Source organism: Typopeltis vanoorti, chromosome 24, assembly GCF_054136105.1.
Source record: "Typopeltis vanoorti isolate ZY-2024b chromosome 24, IOZ_Tvanoo_1.0, whole genome shotgun sequence".
Taxonomy (NCBI): domain Eukaryota; kingdom Metazoa; phylum Arthropoda; class Arachnida; order Uropygi; family Thelyphonidae; genus Typopeltis; species Typopeltis vanoorti.
Window position 1 is genome coordinate 41,540,963 of NC_143572.1, and position 23,750 is coordinate 41,564,712.

The following is a 23,750-nucleotide window of genomic DNA, read 5'->3' on the forward strand; positions in this document are numbered from 1 at the left end:
CCACAATGGCACTAACAGCATACAAAACATCAATGGAAAAAAAATGGAGTGAGAAGAAAAATTTATACAAATATTAGGTTACACCTAACTTGTTTAATTAAGACAAAAATTCAAAATAAATTCTTTCAAATTAATAACTATTATGATTTATTTAAACAATAAAAATAAAGAAAAGAGAGAGAAGATATACTTATTGAATGAAACTACTATTTATTTCTGAAATAATCTGAATAATCTGAAAAAATCCAAAATAAAAAATGATGGTACAACAAGACAAAATTTCATGCCGGCTGGGGCGTCGCCCGGTTAAACAAGGCCCCCGTTGTTTTCACCAGGGAACCAGGGCGAACAGCGAAAAGTCAGCTACTGGAACAAATCTGAAAACAAACCCCAACTCAACATCACCAGAGTTAAAGATCGGTACTATCAACGTAAGAAGCCTGAATGGCAAAGAAATGGAGCTAGCTGAGGAATTAGATAAGTACCAGATCGACATAATAGGGGTGACTGAAACAAAAAAGACCAAAACTGGTGAGATCTTTCTGAGCAATAAATACAAAATGTTATATTCAGGCAATAACAATCAAGGAAAAGAAGGAGTAGCCATAGTATTCAACACAAAATACGAGGCTAATCTTCTTGAATGGCAGTCAGTCTCAAGTAGAGTAATGTGGGCAAATATGAGAATGGGGAACTGGACAATGAGACTTATTTGTGCCTATGGTCCCACAGAAGGTTCTACTAAGGTAGAAGTGGAGGAATTTTTTGAGGCTTTAGAAAAAGCAATTGACACAATGAAAAATGAAAAGTTGGTCCTTGTTGGGGATCTAAATAGTAGAGTAGGAAATGATTGTGAGACATACAAAAATATTTTGGGAAAATTTGGAGAAAAGAGCAAAGCTAATAATAATGGCAAATATCTGTTGGATTTCTGCTCAGGACATGGACTGGTTATTACTAACACCATGTTCCAACATAAAAATGTACACAAATTCACATGGAGAGAAGAGGCTAGGAATAAGAAAAGTCTCATTGACTATGTTATTGTTGATAGTGATGTTTTCTCCCTGGTGCAGGACACCAGAGTGTACAGAGGATTTGAAATTGGAAGTGATCACTATTTAGTCTTGAGCAGGATAAAATTGAATTTCATATTGAAAAGAATAACATGTAAGAAAGTTTTAAAGCGAATAAAAGTTGAGCAGCTCTCAGATGTGAACTGTAGACTAAAATACAGAAATATTATTGAAAAGAAAATGAAAGAGTTTGAGAACAGGAATCAAACCTTGGAGATTCAGTGGCAAACTCTGAAGGAAACATTGATTGATTCTGCCAGAGAGGCATGTGGTGAGGTTGTGTGCAAGGATAAAAAAAATCAGAACTCCCTGGTGGACACAGGAAGTTAAAGAGGCAGTGAAGGAAAAGAAGAAAGCGTATCAAAAGTTCCTGGCAAATAAGTCAGCTTTTACTCTTACAGAATACAGAGACAAATGTAAGAAAGCTAAACAGTGTGTAAAACTAGCTAAACAAAAGTCATGGGAGGACTTTGGCAAGAATATAGAAAATAAATTCCAAGAAGGTGGCAAAATATTCTGGAGGTTGTTGAAGAAGCTTAGGAATGGAGGAAAGAGTGCTGTAAAAGGAATTAGAGATGATAAAGGTGAAATGAAAACAGGAGAAAAAGATATCCTTGAAGTATGGAGTAATTACTTTGAAAAACTGCTAAACGAAACAAGCAGTGATGACAGCACAGTGATAAAAAACACTGACCAGGCATGCAGTCAGGAATACATATCCATACTTGAAGTAGAAAAAGCCATCAAAGGCTTGAAATGTGGAAAGGCAGCAGGAGTAGATGATATTCGACCAGAAATGCTGAAGTATGGGGGTATAAGAGTCTTACAGTGGCTGCACTGCATAGTTCAGAAAGCCTGGACAGAGGGACGAATTCCCGATGATTGGAGTAGAGCTCTCATAGTACCCATATATAAAAAGGGAAATAAAACTGAATGTGAGAATTACAGAGGTATTTCCCTACTGAGTGTTCCTGGCAAGATCTATGCAAGTATACTTGAGAAACGGTTGAGAAGAATTGTGGAAGAAAAGCTTGGTGAAGAACAAGCTGGATTCAGGCCAAATAGAGGCTGTCAGGATCAGATCTTCACTTTACGACAAATAGTCGAGAAAGCATGGGAATATAACAAAGATCTGTATTTAAGTTTTGTTGATTTGGAAAAGGCATATGACAAGGTGCCAAGAGAGAAGCTATTCAATACGCTGCAGTTATATGGTGTCAATGGGGCATTATATCAAGCAATACTTAGTCTTTATTTGAGTTGTGAGTCAGCAGTTAGAATTGAAGGAAGTACAGGAAGATGGTTTAATGTTAAATCTGGTGTGAGACAAGGATGTACATTATCCCCTCTGTTATTCATTATCTATATGGATCACATTATGAAGGAATGTGGTATTAAACCTGATATCAAAATTGGAGATGTTAATGTCAGCTCTTTGCTTTATGCGGATGATGTTATACTTCTAAATAAATCCGCTACAAGTCTGCAAGATTCTCTGACTAAATTGAATAGCTGTTGTAATAGATATGGTATGAAGGTCAGCAATAAAAAGACAAAGACAATGAAAATAGGCAGAATCATTGAAAATGTCAACTGTGTTGTGAATGGAGAACCTGTGGAACAAGTAAAACATTTCAGCTACTTAGGCACAATTTTTACTGAAGATGGTAAACTAAATATAGAAATAGACAACAGAATCAGCAAAGCTGGTATCGTGGGAAGTCAATTGAATAAATTCATATGGAATAAGAAAGAAATTAGTCGGAACACTAAATTAGCTGTATACAAGACTGTGTTCAAACCAATTTTAACTTATGGATCTGAGAGCTGGGTCAGAAGTAAAACACTTGACCAAAGACTAGAGACCGCAGATATGAGAGTCCTGAGAAAGATTAGAGGCGTGAACAGATGGCATCAATGGCAATATCATATTAAAAATGAGGATATTAGGAAAGAACTTGACATTGTCAGCATCCAGGAATGCGTTAGCAGAGCTAATCTCAGATGGTATGGTCACTTAAATAGAATGGGAGAGGAAAGATTAGCAAAACAAGTGTTCTCTGCCAGGTTGGCAGGAAAACGACCCAGAGGAAGACCAAGATATAGGTGGATTGATACGGTACAAAGTGCCTTAGACGATAGAAATATAAGATCTGATAATGTTGGAGTCTTGACAAGTAACAGACTGATTTGGAGGAAAATTGTAGATAGGAAGTTAGTAATGATGTAATTTTTTCATGTAGTACTGTCATATCCTGTACACCCCTTGAGGGTACATGGCAGGAATTTGATGATGATGATGATGATGATGATAATCTGGAAGAAGAATAGTGCTTAAAAGTGATTTACATCAAGCTGTTTGTCATCAGGATATCCACTTTTATATGATAGATCACCTTAGTTAAAAAGTCCTTATTAATGGTTCTTCTTTGTCCTAGACACAATTTAAAACTAGGTCATTCCAACCAATTCTTTCTTTTTTCCATACCAGCTGTAAGCTGCAGCATATGCTGAAAGTTTCAGTCTCAAACCAGTCATGATATGCTAAGTTTTTCCATGGATTGCCCTGGAACACTTTTTGAAGAACTGAGGCTCAGATACTAATTGTGAATTTTGGGTGGAGTAAGGAATGAAGGCCTTTACTCGTTATAAATATTTCTGTTATTTGGTCTAGCAGTCAGGCCTACACCAGCCATTCTCAATCTTGTGTCTTCTGGCATTATAAGGGTGCCAAATGGGATGACCATGATTTCTATATCTTCTTTCTATGGCCTCCCTTCCTAGAGAAGAAATGACATCCATAGCATATTTGGAAGGGGACTTTGTAGGAAGAGATCAAGGGTATTTGCAGAATGGTGGAGGTTGTCTGGTATTCTGGTAGGATGATTATCTGTGTTAGGTTGTTGCTAATGCTAAATACCTCATTAGAGTCAGCTTAATCAGTGAAACAAGAGAAGGGAAGTGAATTTGAGTTGTGGACATTAAAGTCTCCAAGGAAGTTGAATTTACTATTTGAATTGTTAGGATCAGATTTTTATATTAAGAGAGCAAAAAAAGTCATAAGAATATAACATGTAACTGCATTTTTTAAGTTTTGTAGAAGCTCCTATTTGTATTCAAATGGAACTTATTGATTTCCAAAATGATTCCATTCTAAAAGCGAAATACCAAGAAGTTGGTGTACCAAAAATATACTGTTAAAAATATAATTGTGGAAGAAAAGCTTGGTGAAGAACAAGCTGGATTCAGGCCAAATAGAGGCTGTCAGGATCAGATCTTCACTTTATGACAAATAGTCGAGAAAGCATGGGAATATAACAAAGATCTGTATTTAAGTTTTGCCAATCTGGAAAAGGCATGACAATGTGCCAAGAGAGAAACTATTCAATATGCTACAGTTATATGGTGTCAATGGAGCATTATATCAAGCAATACTTAGTCTGTATTTGAGTTGTAAGTCAGCAGTTAGAATTGAAGGATGTACAGGAAGATGGTTTAATGTTAAATCTGGTGTGAGACAAGGATGTACATTATCCCCTCTGTTATTCATTATCTATATGGATCACATTATGAAGGAAAGTGGTATTAAACATGATATCAGAATTGGAGATGTTAATGTCAGCTCTTTGCTTTATGCAGATGATGTTATACTTCTGAATAAATCCGCTACAAGTTTGCAAGATTCCCTGACTAAATTGAATAACTGTCGTAATAGATATGGTATGAAGGTCAGCATTAAAAAGACAAAGACAATGAAAATAGGTAGAATTGTTGAAAATGTCAACTGTGTTATGAACGGGGAACCTGTGGAACAAGTAAAACATTTCAGCTATTTAGGCACGATTTTTAGTGAAGATGGTAAATTAAATATGGAAATAGACAACAGAATCAACATAGCTGGTATGGTAGGAAGTCAGTTGAATAAATTCATATGGAATAAGAGAGAAATTAGTCGGAACACTAAATTAGCTGTATACAAAACAGTGTTCAAACCAGTTTTAACTTATGGATCTGAGAGCTGGGTCAGAAGTAAAACACTTGACCAAAGACTAGAGACCGCAGATATGAGAGTCCTGAGAAAGATTAGAGGCATGAACAGATGGCATCAATGGCAATATCATATTAAAAATGAGGATATTAGGAAAGAACTTGACATTGTCAGCATCCAGGAATGCATTAGCAGAGCTAATCTCAGGTGGTATGGTCACTTAAACCGAATGGGCAAGGAAAGATTGGCAGAACAAGTGTTCTCTGCAAGGTTGGCAGGAAAACAACCCAGAGGAAGACCAAGATATAGGTGGATTGATACGGTACAATGTGCCTTACACGATAGAAATATAAGATCTGATAATGATAATATTAGAGTCTTGACAAATAATCGACTGATTTGGAGGAAAATTGTAGATAGGAAGTTAGTAATTATGTAAATTTTTCATATAGTACTATCATATCCTGTACACCCCTTGAGGGTACATGTCAGGAATTTGATGATGATGAGAATATATATAAGCCAGATGAAAAGGAGTCATAAGAAATGCTGTTCAAAACCCTACAAATATATGGATAAATGGATATTATGCAGAGTACCAGATAGCCAATACCTAAGCTGCAATGCAATTGTTACAACTGAAGGAGATAATGGAAGGTGAAGCACTATTTCCACAGTTATTCATCATCTATATAGATCACATTAACTATTGATCACTAGAAATGTGACATTAAACCTGATAACAAAATCTGAAATATTCAATTCAGCTTTATGCAGATGATGTTATAATTCCTAAATAAATCCAATACAAGTACTTCATACCTCTTCAACTAAATTGAATAACAGCTAAGTTTGGTATGAAAATTAACAGCAAAAAGGCAAAAACTATGAAAACAGGGAGAACATGAAAAACACTAACTGCATTCTCAATGAAGCATGTATAGAAGTAAAATATTTCAGCTATTTAGGCACCAATTTTAGTAAAAATGCTAATTAAATTTGGAAATACAGATAAGACTAAGCAAAAGCTGGTATTCTGAGGGCCAGGTGAATAAATTTATATGGAATAAAAAGATATATCAAGTACAATAAATAGTGATTTGAATGTTCATTTAGTGGTTAGTGTTCATTTTAACACTGATTAAAGATTAAGAACTACAGATATGGGAATTTTAAAAGAAACTAGAGGAATCAACAGATGGCATCAATGTCAGAACCATATTAAAAATGCGATATTAGAAACAAAACATATTGTTAGCAATCAAGAATCTGTGCACAAAGCTAACTTAAAGCAGCAAGGTCACTTGGAAAGAAAATACTTCAAAACAAAATACATGAAAATTATGGAAACAACTATCATGTTAGAATAAAACTTTAGTTTAATTAAGAATTATAAACACGTAAACACAAGATTTTAATATTTGCCAAATATTTCAGTCTGAAAATAACAGACTGTCTTCAGTGATTTTTTAAACAGTTTTTAACAAGGTGGAATACCAACAATCAGAATAACACATTTTTTTTTTTAATTGAGACTTGTAATTCCTACATTAGTCTAATGTTATTTATAAATTAAGATTATTACATGAAATTGTGAATTAATACCTATAGTTTAATCATCACTCTGATGAAATTTTTCCTCTCTTTAATACTTAGCAATATAACATCACGCGGCTCGTTCTACTTTTGAATGATCAATTGTTGGTATTCCACCTCGTTAAAAACTGTTCCTATGTAGCCACTGAAGATAGTCTGTTATTTTCAGATCAGACTGAAATATTTGGCAAATGTTAAAATGATCTTGTTTTACATGTCTATAATTCTTAATCATAATGCCACAAGTGTCTCTAAAAAGTAGAACTTTAGTTTAACATAAACCAAACTAAACACTCAAGGTTTCGACCTTCACATTAAGGTCATCTGGAGTATACACATATATACAAAGAAACAAGCTGCACTACAATCTACATGGCATGCTAAAGTTACTGATCAACCGTTAAAACTATTGGCCTGACCTCTGGTGGAAAAAAAAAAAACTTATTCCAAAGGTAGAGTCCTGTTATTATTATCATCTATTAGGTTACAAAATTAAATTAAGCTGGAGAGCAACATGTTCACACAAAAAAATTACTTAAATAAGTATGGATGGCACCAATAAAAGCTGAAAAATTGCTTCGAGTCCTCAGGTGGAAATTTGTTCTGTAGGAGAAGAATTGTGTCACTGATTGGGACATTTGTGAAAAGGGCAAAAACGTCAAAACTGGCTAATAAATCATCTTTGCTGAGTGAAGTGTTGTGTGTTATAGATGGGGGAATGACCTACCATCTCCTCGAGTGTTGATGCTAATTTCTTGGCTAGATGATAATTAGGGCTGTCTATTCCCTCAACTATCGGCCGAAGGGAACATTATGTTTGTGTACCTTGGGAACACCATATATTCTGGGAGAACGGGCGTAATGAGGTATTAGTTTTTTAACAGTGTCTGACAGCCAAGAAGTGACAGACTTAAGTAATTTCTTTTTTTTTTTTTTTTTATCCTATTAATCAGATTATAGTTCACAAGTTCATAGGGGCAGTTATTGGAGACTAGTTGATTCATCTGATGAATGTATGTTGATCTCTCGAGGACAACTGTGGCATTGCCTTTGTCCGATTTTGTTATAATTATATCTTGATTAGCTTTTAATGACTTGATTGCTGCTAGTTCTGTTTTTGTAAGATTGCTACATATAGTTTTATTTTTATTCAAAACATTGCTGGTTTCTAAACAAATTTTATCAGCTATATTATTTAGAAGAGACTTGATGCCACTTTCTATGTGGTATATAACATGCAGTTTATTAACAGTTCTAGGTGCCTGCGAAGTTTAGGCCTTTATCAAATAATGCAAGTTGACCATTATTTAAAGTGTGGCTAGATAGGTTGATCACCTGAAAATTACTTGCATGTGGTTGGCCGTTCCTCATCTCACTTGATTGTTGTTCACTGTTGGAGTTATTTGCCAGGGGAGAGATATCCTGATTGGTTTGCATGATTGGCATTCAAATTTCACCACTGTTTTAAAATATGAAATTTGGTCTTAAATTTTTCTTTATTATTTTCCAGAATATGTTTAGCTGAATTATCAGCTCCTCATCTCACTTGATTGTTGTTCACTGTTGGAGTTATTTGCCAGGGAAGAGATATCCTGATTGGTTTGTGTGATTGGCATTCAAATTTCACCATTGTTTTAAAATATGAAATTTGGTCTTAAATTTTTCTTTATTATTTTCCAGAATATGTTTAGCTGAATTATCAGCAATTCTTTCAAGCACATTCAAAATATACAGATTCACATAACAAGAGTTCAGATTGTAAATTTAAAACTTGATTTTAGGTCATTGCTAGATTTTTTGCAGGCTGTTTGAATTTGTTCTCTAAGTATTGCTTTCTCTGTACATGCAAAGATACAAAATGCTTTAGTGGAAGTAAGTTTCTTTTTCAGCTTGATGCAGTTAGGAATAAGACTGCTGTCTCTGCATCTCTTCAAAAAAGCCAGCCGACTGATCAAAAGTGAAACACGTATCTTTAGCTTATCATAATGATTGCAATGCTTGTGAGTAACATCTCCATGGATAATGAGAATCCTTTCCTTCATGCTTACATAGTGATCAGAATACATCATGAAAATTATTGAAACAAGTACCATGGTAGAGCAAAACTTTAGTTTAATATAATCCAAATATGGCAGGAATTTGATGATGATGATAATCCAAATATACAAATCTCTCCCATTGGCACATCCCGGAATTTATTACAACTATTGCAGCTGTAACTTACCTTATATAGGAGAAACTGGACATACAATCCGTATCCGTAAAAAAAAAAACACAAACGACACGTTAAATTTAACAATTTTGGTGAAGCAGGCTGGCTTCTCAGATCATGCTCGTAACACCCTACACCAAACTGAATGAAAAAGTACTTGTTCTTTACATCACACAAAAAAATCTGGTATGAACAGAAATTTAAAGAAGCCTGTGAAATTTTGATTAACCACCCTAATCTTAACCATAACGGTGGCATAAAAATCCCAAGAATTTGGATGCCCACATTCAGCCCACTTACCATATTTTTTGGACAATAAAACACACCCAAAATTTATGAGACAATTTTCAGAAAAATATATTATTATATAAAAATATTCACAAACCTTAAATTTTATTTATCATTACCATGACTCATACCAGCAGTATTCAGTTCATCTTCACTCATCTCATTACTGTCACTTTTCGTATTATTGTCTGAACTATTGTTATCACTCTCCTCAAAAACTAAGTAATCTTCAATACCATCCATCACATTACTTATGTTGCATTTTTTTAAAAGACTGAATAATAGTCTCATCCATTCAAAACCACATACGCTTGCCCACTAACTACTATTGATGCTGGTAAAGTTTTTGTATGCAAATTGGGGATTCCCACATATGCAGCAACATGCATGTTTGGCTCGCATCAAAAACGTGGGAATCCAAGACTTACCTGGTATCACCTACCTTTGGACCATAAGATGCACCCCAATTCTAAGTCAATTTCTCTATGTAAAAAAGGTATATCTTATGGTCGAAAAATACAGTAGTTTTCCAGCAAACCCTGACTTTAGGACTAAGCAATTTTTCAGCTTTTATTGGCCACCATTCATACTGGCTTCTTGTAATTTATATGTATACTTATATAAGTAATTTTTTTGTGTGAACATGTTGCTCTCCAGCTTAATTTAATTTTGTAACCTAATAGATAATAATAATAACAGGACTCTAGCTTTGATGTAGTAAGGTTTTTTTTTCCCACCAGAGGTCAGGCCGAAGGTTTTAACGGTTGATCAGTAACTTTAGCATATCATGTAGATTGTAGTGCAACTTGTTTCTTTGTGATGAGTTTAATGTGAAGTTCGAAACGTTGAGTTTTTACTGTGGTTTATGTTAAACTAAAGTTTTACTGTAATGCCCTAGCTGTTTCCATAATTTTTATGATGTATTCTGATCACAGTGTAGCATAAAGGAAAGTATTCTCATAATCCATGGAGATGTTACTCAAGCATTGCAATCATTATAGTAAGCTAAAGATACGTGTTTCACTTTTGATCAGTCGGCTGGCTTTTTTTTGAAGAAATGCAGAGACAGTAATCTTATTCTTAACCGCATCAAGCCAAAAAAGAAACATACTTCCACTAAAGCATTTTGTATCTATGCATGTACAGAGAAAGCAATACTTAGAGAACAAATTCAAACAGCCTGCAAAAAATCTAGCAATGACCTAAAATCAAGTTTTAAATTTACAATCTGAACACTCTAGTTATGTGAATCTGGATATTTTGAATGTGCTTGAAAGCATCACTGATAATTCAGCTAAACATATTCTTGAAAGTAATAAAGAAAAACTTATGGCCAAATTTCATATTTTAAAACAATGGTGAAACTCGAATGCCAATCATATGAGAGACATACATTAACAGAGACCCTAAATACTAAATTCCAAACCAGTCAGAAAAAAATTCATTGGAATATATGATTTCAACATGTCTGGTCCCTTTGCATCCCTGCAAATAGTCCAATAAAAGCAAAAATTGAGAAAGCACGATAATTTTTAGTAAGAATTCCAAATACTGAATTTCAATAAAATCTTCTGCACTTTAATCTAGAAATAACTGTTGTAGAGATAGAAAGATGAACGAAACAAATAAGTGCTTACCATTTTTCATAATGCACTTTAAAAAACACACACAAATGACATTACTTCATGAGATGCTGTTGTTAAAATAAGAATAACGAGACTATCAAAGTGAATTAAATTATTTGAAATAGCCCCCAGACTGAATGAAACTTTCAATCTATTGCACTCAACGACATGATATGTACATAGCAAACAGTTCTTCAATTTTAAGAAACAAGCAACTCATTATTTAAATTAAGGGGATATTAAATCCCACATTGTTTTAAAACCGAATAAGAAACTCAAGGATTGGAATCAGAGAGTTTCTTGCCGAATATAGTATAGTAAACTATAAAGTATCGGCGATCACTAAGCGTCCGCTAAATGCAAGTGACCCTAGCACGTAGTGCAATACCGGAAATCTCGCAGCAAAGTCAGTAAAGTTCTGATCACTATTCTTAGGTATTTTCCATAATGTAAAAACACATTTCCTAGGAAATGTATGCTGTTATTACATTATGGTGGGGAGGTCACTACCCAGACTGGTTTCAGCCTTTTTTGAGGCTTCATCAGTGAGTAGCTAGACCCATTATTGTTCACCATTCTTCCCCCCTCCCCCACACACACACTCTCTCACCCAAGCTGTGAGTTCAAGGACAAAGTCTCTTAATCAAATGACTTCAACAGTAGCTTGGAATACTTAGTACACTGCTGCTTACATTTTCCTATACATGTTGTGCAGTGTCTCAATTTTACTTGATGAAGTAATGTTGGTATGTCAAGCCTGAAACAAAATTAACTTGAAATTCTACCAAAAATATTTCAACTATTGAGTTGAAATATTTTTGGTAGAATTTCAAGTTAATTCAAGTTACACAGTTCAAATATGCACAAGAAGTCTTTTACATTTTTATTTCTAAACTCTAGCTGCTACCAATGTTAAATAACTTACGGTTGTCAATTCTTTGGCATTTGAGAAGACGGTAGTCAATAAGTTCCTATAAAATGAAGAAAACAATTTGTTATTATCAAATATTTGCTGTTTAATAACTATTCAGAATAGATAATAAACAAATCTCAAGTACTTTATACTTCATCAGGTAAAATTCATTTACAATAAGTTATATATATATATATATTTTTTTTTTATGAAGAATTGAATGACTAGAATCGAGATCCCTTGGGCTTGAAGTATTTTTTAATTTCAACCATATGGTATCCAAGATATGTGGCTGATCACAGTTACTGGATTATCATAAAAAAGAAACTATTTTAAATTGGGATTATGTTGATCAAGTGCATATAACAACAACTAAGTTATACCAACTAGTTTCACCAGCTAGTTGGCATCTTCAGGGTACATAACTGCCAACAGACTTAGTTGGTGAAACTAGTTGGTATAACTTAGTTGTTGTTATATGCACTTGATCAATATAATCCCAATAAAAGTATTTCCAGAGCTTTTTGGTCAAGAAAATTAAACGTTTTTTTAACAAGAAACTATTTTAGTCGTACTGATGTTTTTTCCAGATAATACAGTTATATATCATGGGATTATTAAAATTTTATTCTGAGGCACAGTGGAAAAATCAGATATAAAAACAGAATCAATTATGGAGTTAAATTCAGATGCTTCAGTTAAGTTTTCAATTGTAAAGAGTTGGAGACCTAAAATATAAAATAATAAGTTACAGTTAAAACAATTAAGATATAAAACAAATAGCCAGTCCAACTGTCCAAGAGGTCAGTGTATCCACTCTCCTGTCAACAAGCTGCAAGTGTAAATCCCACAGTGGAAATGGATGCTTGTGACTGTCCTTAGGTGGTAAATGAATTTCATCACCTGATGTGAGACCACCCAGCTTAGTGAAAGCTTGAAATGATCTGAAAAAGTAGTCTCTAGAGCAGAGTTTACAGACCAGGTAAGAAATGAATAAAAATATGAAAAAAATTACAAAAAGTAATAAATATAGAAAAAAAAATTCTTAGCTCACTCATGGTACTAATGTACTATAGGTTACAAACTTTCATGAATAGGGGTCATATAAAAAAAAATCAAACAGCAGTGACTTACCATGGTGGCTTTGGAAATTTTATTGCTTCTGTTCCCTAGCCATCATAGTAATATAATTCTAATAAAGAAATATATCCTGGTTTAACTCATTTTTCTTTCATTTTTGCTTGGCACAGTTTGTAAAAATTATGAAAGAATAGCGGGATCTGTAAAAGAAAGTAATGTGCTCAAAAGGCTGACTGACTATGCATGAGTTAATCACATAGATACAACTATTGATATCTATTCAGACAGTACTTTTAAATGCCTGCGAGTATATGCACAATGCATTCCCATCCATAAATGAAAGAGCTGTATGAATGGACAACTATCATATTTTAAGTAAAAGAGAATAAGATAAAATTTTAAAAATAGCAATTTAAGAGTGAAAGCAAGATAAGGTCTGGGTTAGTCCCGAGGGGGTGGAAAGGGGAAAATAGTTCCACTGCATAAAGGTAGTTCCAAGACTGCTGTTGTAAATTACCGACTGATTAGCATATCAGGAATCGTTAAGGTCTTGGAGAAATTAGTCAAGAAAAGAATACAGGCTTGGATAGATGAAAATGGGATATTATATGGGGGACAACATGGTTTTGTGAAGGGTAGATCATGCTTCAGTAACTTGCTCATGTTTTATAACACAGTGACGGCTGAACTGGATAGGGGTAATGGGCTTACAGTAATACTACTGGACCTTGCCAAAGCTTTTGATAGGATACCACAGAGAACCCTAACCAGTAAACTGGAGCAGATGGGGATAGATATAGGGTTGGTGAGATGGATAGGAGGGTGGTTGAAGGAGAAATACCAGAGAGTGGTTTATTCAGGAGTGGAGTCTAAAAGACGGCTTGTGACTAGTGGAGTGCCACAGGGCTCTGTTCTTGGACCACTGCTTTTCAATTTGTTCATCAATGATATAGGAAAGGATTTGAGAGGAAGTGTTCACTTGTTTGCTGATGATGCAAAGTTGGGTAGAGTGATTATGAGTGCATTTATGAGTGCACAGATGTCAAAATTTTACAGATGATTTGGATAGTTTGGGGGACTGGGCTAGGAAAAATGGATGTCAATTTAATGTGCCAAAGTGTAAGGTTATGCACTTTGGGGTGAAAAAGAATAGCAGCAGTATATCGCATTGGTGGCACCGTACTCCAGGAGATTGATAAGGCCAGGGATTTGGGAGTGTTGGTGGATAGGGAATTGAAGTTTAGGGGGCACATTGCAAAAGTGGCTAAAACAGCTCACCAAATCACTTGGCTTCTGAAAAATACTTTAACATGCAGAGACAAACAAGTTGTTCCTCTGTATCGAGCCTTGATAAGACCCCATCTGGACAACTGTGTCCAGTTATGGGCACCATGGTTTCTTCGTGATGGGGAGGAAGTGGAGAGGATCCAGAGACGAGTAACCAAGATGACAGCAGGTCTGTGGAATGAACCTTATGAGAATAAGTTGAAGATTTGTGGGTTGCAGAAATTGGTCGATAGGCGAAGGAGGGGTGATATGATTGAGACTCAAATTACTGAAGGGTTTCTATAAGATTGATCCAGAAGATATTTTTGAAAATATGACTGGTGGTGGGAGGACTAGGGGCCATGAATGGAAGCTGGGCAAGAGTGTGGTTGACAAGGGTGTTAGAGCTAGGTTTTTTACTTGGAGAGTAGTGAATGAGTGGAATAAGCTTCCAGAGTCTGTTGTGGGTGCTACGACCGTGAATGAGTTCAAGGCAAGGTATGATAGATACTGTGTGAATGTTGAATAGTTGTTCTTGACATGATGTTAGGGCCTCCCTCGATGAGTCTGTCGACTCCATGGAGTTGCCCGGAACAATAATAATAATAACAACAATAATAACAACTTGGGACAAGACCGACAGACAGCTAATAAAGAATGCAGAGAATCAGCTGGGACTTCTGACGCAATGTTCACCTTCTCATGATGAGTCATGTTACTAGGTGTACATCTATTGAGATGCTAAATGAATGAGGACAGATGTAGCTGACCAAACTGTATTATAGTGGGTAAAACTACATATACAGGCAAACCCCAGTCATATGACACATTAGGTTCCAGACCACAATCACATAGTGAATCACTACTTTTTTTTTTGTTTGCTTGTTCACTTGTATATGAATGCAATATAATGGTTTAATAATATTTTTAAGCAGTCATATATTTGCATAATTTACATGAATAAAGCACTAATTTATGTCAGTTACACAAACAAAAAAATTTGAATAAATGCAAAAAACTTTCACAAATTTAAAAGTTATTCTAAATAGCTTGGCTTAGGAAACAGGCTGAACAGTTAGGTCATTAGTCTATACCATTAAAAGATTTTCATTTCAGCAATTAACTTGTCGTATTTACAGATAACTATAATATTAATGTGTGGTACTTTTCACTTGATCTTTGTTTTAAACAATTGTTACAATAGGTATGAGAGGTAAGTTTAGCTTGCAGCCTATTTCAGTTCAATACACCATGTCACTAAATTTAATATTTTAGTATGTAATGTAACAGGTTTATACATCTTTTCAGTGGAAGCAACAGCCTTACTTCGAATTTTATATGCCATCATTAACAATAATAACAAAGAATAATAGTTATAAACAGTTCATAATTCACAACAAAACACCAAAACACAGAAAGATGCAGTGAGCAATAACGTCATAAAAAACAGTTCATGAATATTGTGCATCGGTTGATTCATGGGAGTGGTCACGTCAATAAAACCATCATATGAACAAATTCAGCATCATTGAGCAATGGTCTAATTGAAAAGTATCTTTTCGAATCCCACTGTGGCATTAATGTGTGTGATTGTCTGTGAAAATACTAGTGGTGGTGGTGGGATGAGTGGTAGAGAGACGGAGAGTTGTAGAGTAGGTGCCCTCCCTCGATGAGTCTTTGGACTCCCTGAAGGTATCATGTAATAATAATAATAATTACAATTTGATGAAACATGAGGGTTAAAGGTTGAAATTACAGGTATCAATATGCCTGTTCTTTCTTGTGGTTATATCAGTTGCTTTAATATCATTTTTGTTCTAGGTATTTACCAGAACTTTTCAGTCCCCCATTGTAAATATATGTATTGAAAAATTAATAATACAGTACATTAAATGATTAAAAATCATTTCGCTACATTGCACAGTAGTAATAAGATGAGGCATTAAACGATGTACAATATGACAACTTCCAATGAGAATTTAAATAATAATTATATAAGTAAATTTTAAAAAAAAATATCTAATTCATTGAGCATAATGTTCTTAGATGTTCACTGTAGAAAGAAAAAAATGGCTTTAGAGGAATTGATTATTTGAAATTTTAATCCATCCAAAGTGTTTGGATGGATTAGGTTAGATTGTCATGTGGGCGTCCACTGTATTATCAGAAGTAAGGAAAGATGAAGTGAAGATCTTTCTTGCAAGAAGAAAGAAGATAGGACCTTACTCACTTCACTTTTTAAGGCATTAATTAGAAAGATCTTGAAGTTGGAATGCTTGAGCACTCCAAGGTTTGACAAATGAGGAAGACAAATGGAATATGCTGTCATTCAAAACTATGGACTAGATTTGAGGTCAGTGAAAGAAGGTCATTTAAGAAACCCTTGGGCTTTATTAGGCCATATGTGGAAAAGTGGAAGCATCTACTGTGATACATACTGAACAACTGTAATAAAAAATTGGACACCAAATTACAAAGGTGGTAGGTATATCACGAGATGGTAGTTTGCCAAATGAATAATTATGCCAGATCTGATGAAATGCTTCGAAAATGTGAAGGGTAACAAGTTTCTCTGAACTTATTTTTTTTTTTTTTTAAATCAATTGTTACTGATATATCAATAGGCATATTGATACCTTGCTAAAAAGGTAAATGTAAGGAATGTAATACCTACTGTTGCCATGGAAACATGACAATTTCTATTCAAACACACACCCTTTCATTGTATGATGTAAAATAACTGACAATGGGTTTTAATAGGCTGTAATAATACAGACGTTTATATAGACTAGTTTCACCACATATGCTAGTGGCTTTGGGGTTAGGAAGAACAAAAAATAATCATCTGTACTATTATGGCCTAATAAAACCCAATGTCAGTTATTTTACATTACACATGTTTTTTGGTTGAAAAGTCTGCATACTCATCACACTTTCATTACATAAAGAAAACATCTACAAAAAAAATCAAAATATAAAAGAAAATATACACAAATCTAGATCACATATCAAGAAAAATTTATACTCGCTTTATAATTGAAGGTGAGTAAGCCAGTCTCATAATGACAGAGTCCTCCCAAAAACTCTGGTTTTTGGGAGGCCTCTGCAATGCACGGAAGATAGCCAGAAAAACACATGCATTTACAGATATTTGCAAAGAGGATTGACTACCATATCAAAAGTAGTACTCAGATTTCTAAGAAGTCAAGTTACTTGGCCATGACAGGCCACTGAAAATACAATGTACCCCTTGATGTAGCCTTAAAAGGATACAACATTCATTATACTCCTCGTAGTTCTTCCCAACTCCACATCATCTGCAAACAGTTGTATATCACCATTCAAGACCTTCCCAATATCATTTAAATACAAATTAAATGGACCCAAAACAGCCCCTTGGGGGACACACCACTGGTGACTTCCCTACTCCATAAACATCTACTAGACAGATAATCTCCAATCCAGTGCACTAATCTACTATCAAACCCTATCTCTTCCAGTTTAATTACTAGCTTATCATACAATCTGTCAAACGCTTCAGCAAAATCTAAATATACCCGCCTTGCATGCATCCCATTTGTCCAATGCACCTGTCACCTTGTTATAGCAAGTAGATTGCTAAAACACAATATTCCTTTAGCAAACTCATGCTGTCCATCAAAGAGATTGTTGTTGTCATCAACCCGATTCTGAATCCTGGCCTTCACTAGACACTAACACATTTACCACAACTACAGACACACAGTACAGGGGACACTGTTGTTATTATTATTATGTGATACCTCCAGAGAGTCCAAAGACTCATCGAGGGAGAGTGTTGTTGTCATCAACCCGATTCTGAATCCTGGCCTTCACTAGACACTAACACCTTTACCACAACTCCAGACACACAGTACAGAGGACACTGTTGTTATTATTATTATTATTATTATGTGACACCTCCAGGGAGTCCAAAGACTCATCGAGGGAGAGTGTGCCAACAGCAACAAACGATTTATCCCCTTCCAACTACAAACCACGTTCAAACTTGTTCAACTTTTTGCGTGAGCCATTAGTAGCAGAGGCTCTACCAATCGACCAACCTTTGCTGGCTTGCAATGCTTTTCCACTGAACTTGATCATCTTCACGAAACCTTCTTAGCCAATGACTACAATTCCTACCACACCCAAAAAATATTAAAACCTCAAACCCACACACACCCTCTATCCCTCTCCAGAACACAGACTACACCAAATCTATCACAATTCTATATATCCAAGGCACATCTGAAAAAAAAAAAAAAAAAAAAAAAAAAAAAAAAAAAAAATTTATATGGACTGCAGTTGGTGTACATAAGGATTATATTCATTTCAATCACTAGAGCGATTTGCTAACCATGCTTTGGACACCCGCCATATAATATGTATGCTGGCCATCGGAGAAAATATAAACACGAAAGACTTTTCCTTGAATTTGCTTCTGCCTTGAAAAACTACCCAAACCTCAACAAATTTGGGAAGTTCTCATCCTCCATACTTCAACCAGCCAAGGATGCCAAATTTAGACATTATTTAGAACTTCAGGAATATTATCAGTTGAAATGCTTCATCTTTGTTACTTAGTTATAATGTCTGTCTTATTAGATTGTTCCCTAATGACAGCAATTTGATTTTGCTGAACTACTGGAAGCATCAATTCAATTTATTTTAGTTAATATATTAGTCTACATTGCAATTTCCTTAAAAAATACAGTTACCTTTGCTACTAAGAGTAATTTGGAGGCAAATTGTTGATAGCAATTAAAAATAATGTAAACTTAATCACGTAGTGCTGTCATAGAAACCTGAACATCCCTTGAGGGTACATTTCAGGAAATTGATGCTGATGATATACTGCAACCAGATATCTAAGAACAATTACTGCTATACACAAAATTAAATCACAGATGCCACAAATCTCCACAAGTAGGATGAAAAGTAGCCAGAGAAGAGTTCAGCAATCCAAACTTATAAGTGACTCCTGACAACATACTATGTTGTACTACCTTACCCCAGTCCTGAAGATACTTTCAGGCACAAACTTTGTTTGCTCACACTTGGATAAAGGATTAAACTAAATTTATTAGTTTAATCCTTTTATTAATATTCAGGCCATATTAAGAACGTTCAGTATAAATGCTTATTCAATAACATGGAAAATGCCATAACAAATTGTGATAATAACACCTCTATTTATGAGAAAGAGTACCAAACAAGTTAAGTTATTAACCAATAAAAAAAAGAAAAAAAAAAAAGAAAAGAAAACTGTAAAGAAACTAATAAAAATATCTCTCAGGCCTACATTTTCATCTCACGTTGGATCTCTAGTTCTTAGTGAAATAACCTGACATTTTAAATGTTGAAATTTTATTTTTCACTTGGTTAGAATATAATAAATTTAGTTTAATCCTTTATCCAAGTGAGAGCAAACAAAGTTTGCACCTGAAAGTATCTTCAGGACTGGGGTAAGGTGGTACAACACCAGGCAACTCGTTGCAAAGGTGGAGGAAGCTACCAACAACTCCTGTCTCAGTATCTCCTATAATGCAAAACACATCTCCTTGCAGATATGTCTAATGTTATGCATTAAAAATACATAGAAGCCGTTTGGCAATTCCTATAGGTAGAGATGACCTGCTAATGCTTCTGCCTGGTATCTCAACTTAGGCCTAGCTCCCACTGAAGAGACCTCAATAAAGGTCGAAACTAGTCTGGGTAGTGGCCCTTCCCTTAATGCATAACATTAGACATATCTGCAAGGAGATGTGTTTTGCATTATAGGAGATACTGAGACAGGATTTGTTGGTAGTTTGCTCCACCTTTGCAACGAGTTGCCCTGGTGATGTACCACCTTAACCCAGTCCTGAAGATACTTTCAGGCGCAAACTTTGTTTACTCACACTTGGATAAAGGATTAAACTAAATTTATTATGACAAATATACATAGAATATACATAGAAGAAAAACCAAGAGAAATGTTGGAGAGCCGACCAGGATGGGTTCCGGGAACCCGATGGGCAACATATGTGTTCTATCAATGGAAGTCGTTAGAACCTCAATAAAATAAATTTATATAAATTTAATCTTTCTGTTTACCGATTTTATTTAATTGTAAACTTTATACCTGCCTCCGTATATACGATGTCAGCACCATAATCCAACGAAAGTAATCGCAGAGGTAAAGTGCCTACTCTAACCATTGGGGCTAAAATAAGTTTCCCACAATAATTCATTTGTTTCTCAGATTTCGTGGTTTTAAGTTCAGTTACCATTTCCTTGCTATAATACTTCTGACTGCTATCTGCCTCTATGTAGCCTGTTCCCATCTTCCATTAATACTGTAAATCAACTTAATACTCCATTCCACACTACTTTCACACCACGTTACACTCCATGCTACGTAGTACGCCACCTCGCTAAACATAAAAGCGATAAATGAAAACATAAAAATATGTAATATAAATCTATTATTATTGGTAATAGTAACGGTGGTAACGCATTAGTAGCTGCGTCGGTATAGACGATGCCCACTGCTAGGAAAGAGCCATGTTTTCGAATCTCATTTGGAAGGCGAACCTTCAGCAAGACTTTTCAGTTGAAGTTTAGCAAGCCCGTCTCATATAGAGGTGGAAGATTTCCCACCCAGAAAATCAAATTTTCAATCCCACTAAACAGACAAACCAGCTAGAAGAAAACAAGCAGAAAATATAAGCCAATTGGAAAGAGAAGGCAGGGTAGACCTCAAAAAAGGATACTGGGTGGATAATGAGACCGGAACAGACCAATATGGTCTATACCCGTAATTAGTGTTATGATGAAGACACAAAGTCTTTCTCCACAAAGCAATAATGTGGAGAAAGATTAACTCCCTTATCAGAGTTCTACAGTTTTCAAAAAAAAAAACCAAGAGTGATAGAGAGAACTAGGAGTGGGAGGATAGTGGAACTGGTCATAGAATCAGAAGAGCTATTCATGACCAACATGAAAAATTTGCCACTAATTGGTGAAAGTGAAAGTGGCTATGCGGTCTTGACTTGGGAGATTGTACAACATGAGGAATATTTTGTCAGGAAGGGATACATGTGGAACTAAAAGGCAGGTGATTATGACATGCTTAGGGAGAAACTTAAATCGGTGCTATGGCATAAAACACTGCAGAATAAGGATGTTAGTAGTGCATGCGATATAGTTAAGGGTCATACACAGGAAGCAGTATTAAATTGTATACCTAGGATGAGAAGGGTTAATCTGGTAGGAGTTAGATGGATGAGTAATATCATTTGGCACCAGCTGCAGAACAAAAAAATGCTATGGCCCGTATATAAAGAGAAAGATGACCATCATGTCAAGGAAAGCAAAATCAGATTATGAGAAGAATATAGCCAAGCAGTGAAAGGAAATTCCAAAGACTCCTTTCCTTATGTGGCAAGTAAAAGGAAGAATGACTATGAAAGATTAACCTTAATGAGTGGTGATCGTCGAGAGGAGAAAAAAGCGGATAAAGGAGTTGAGTTAGTAAGTGACCAGTTTGTAAATATAATGTAAACTTAATCATGTAGTGCTGTCATGGAAATCTGAACATTCCTTGAGGGTACATATCAGGAAATTGATTATATATTGCAACCAGATATCTAAGGAAAATTAATACTATTCACAAAATTAAATCACAGATGCCACAAATCTTCACAAGTTCAGCAATCCAAAACTTACAAAGTGGCTTCTGACAACATACGAGAGTTGTCTGAAAGATTCTCGGCCTAACAATAAAAAAACGAGTTTATAATTTCAAAATTATTTTTTTTCAACATAATCTCCCTTAAGACTAACACATTTATTCCAGCAATGCTCCAGCGCCATTATCCCGTCCTTGCTTTAGTGCTTCAGCAAAATACCCCTCTACAGCTGAAATCACCTCTTGATTCGAAGAAAAACGCTCACCAGCAAGGAAGAGTTTTAGTTTTCGGAAGACATAGAAGTCAGAGGGAGCCAAATCTGGGGAACATGGTGGATGATCCAACAATTCATAGTGCAGATCCCTTAATGTTTCCATTGCTAAAAACACTTGTGTCGTCAGGTGCATTGTCCTGATGAAAGATGATTTCTTTTCTTCTGCAAACCCGGTCTTTTCTCGTTAAATATTTTCGTCCAGTCTGGTTAAAAGATCGGAATAATATTCCCCATTTATTGTTTTACCCTTTTCAAGTTAATTAATAAACAAAATGCTTCTAGAATCCCCAAACACCAATGCCATGACCTTTCCTCTTGATGAAATCGACTTTGTCTTCTTTGGCGCTGAACAACCAGCCTCTGTCCACTGATTTGACTGCTGTTTTGGATTCTGGTGTGTAATGGTGAATCCAGGTCTCATCCATAGTAATAAATTAACGCACAAAATCAGTTTTATTCTTGTTAAAACGCTCCAAGCATTGTTCAGCGATTTTCATACGAGTGTGTTTTTGATCTGCTGTGAGCAAGCGTGGCACCCATCATCCACAAAGCTTTTTCATTTGCAATCCTTCATGCAAAATGTATCCTACAAATTCTTTAGAAATGCTTATAGTCTCAGAAATTCCAAGCACTTTGACCAGCCAGTCATCCAATACCATATCATGTACTTGATCAATGATTTCTGGTGGTGTTACACTTCGGACATCCTTCACAAGGATCATTTTCAAGGCTGTTAAGGCCATGTTTGAACTCGGCAGCCAATTTCTTAACTGTCGAAAACGAAGGAAAAGAGTGCCCAAAAACTTTTATGAACTTAGAATGAATTTCTTGACGCGTTAAACCTTCTTTTACAGAGAATTTTATAACTGCACAATACTCAATTTTATCCATTTCAAGGAATAAAAATACTTTTGCTTCAGACAGCTGTATAAAACAAACTACTTGATAGAATGACTTGGAATTTCACATGGATACTTATGACATATGCACCAACGTAGAAAAACAAATTTGCTGATAGTGTTGCCATCAATGGTCGAGGTCTTTTCAGACCACCCTCTTACGTGGAACTTTAATACGTGGGTCAATAATTAGAGGTTCTTAGGATCAGGGGCACGCCAAGGGTATTTAGCGCTGGGGTGAAAACTTATATCGGCCGCCCCTAATACTGCATTGTATAATACATTAAATATATATTGTGTTAGAAAGATAACAAGAAAGGTTAGATTAGGTATATCCTTTCTCTTCTCGCACTTGTTGAGCCGTCTCTTCACTGTGTGCCGTTTAATTGTTGATAGCCTTGGGCCAGCTATCTCTGATTTGGTACCAGTGGAGATTGAACTGCCCACTCAGTCTCAAATTATATATTAGGCACATAAAATGCCTCCATACCAATGTTGCCGCCAGGGTACGGTGCCCCTTGCACCGTCGGGTTGGCACGGCCCTGCTTAGGATATTGCAGTACCTTAACGTAAATAAATCTGTTTGCAGGACGATTTAAATAGGCTGTCAAGTATGGGAAAAGATACTGGTTGTCAGTTTAATGTCGATAAATTTAAAGGTATTCATTTTGTGATAAATAAGGGTCAAGGGCTCACTTTAGTGAGTACGGGCATGGCAAACCCAAGGTACCTGGTGCTGGACCATGCCTTACTTCATGTAATATATGTTATATTATTCTGTAGACTGGTCGCTCCTCTTCTTTCTTTGCTTCTTTCTCCTCTCCTTGCTCCTTCCCCCTGAT

General features: G+C 35.4%; 1 protein-coding gene across 1 annotated transcript in view; it reads right to left on the reverse strand.

Moving 5' to 3' along the window:
• Window positions 1–20,349, reverse strand: part of Dus2 (Dihydrouridine synthase 2) — a 105,948-nt gene extending 85,599 nt beyond the window's left edge. The window contains exons 1-2 of the mRNA XM_090414159.1: window positions 20,191–20,349; window positions 11,711–11,756 (exon numbers count right to left, since the gene is read on the reverse strand). Coding sequence (XP_090270285.1) covers window positions 11,711–11,756; window positions 20,191–20,334 — 190 coding nt within the window. The 5' untranslated portion in view covers window positions 20,335–20,349. The remainder of the gene's footprint in view (window positions 1–11,710; window positions 11,757–20,190) is intronic.
• Between the last annotated feature and the right edge of the window lie 3,401 nt (window positions 20,350–23,750).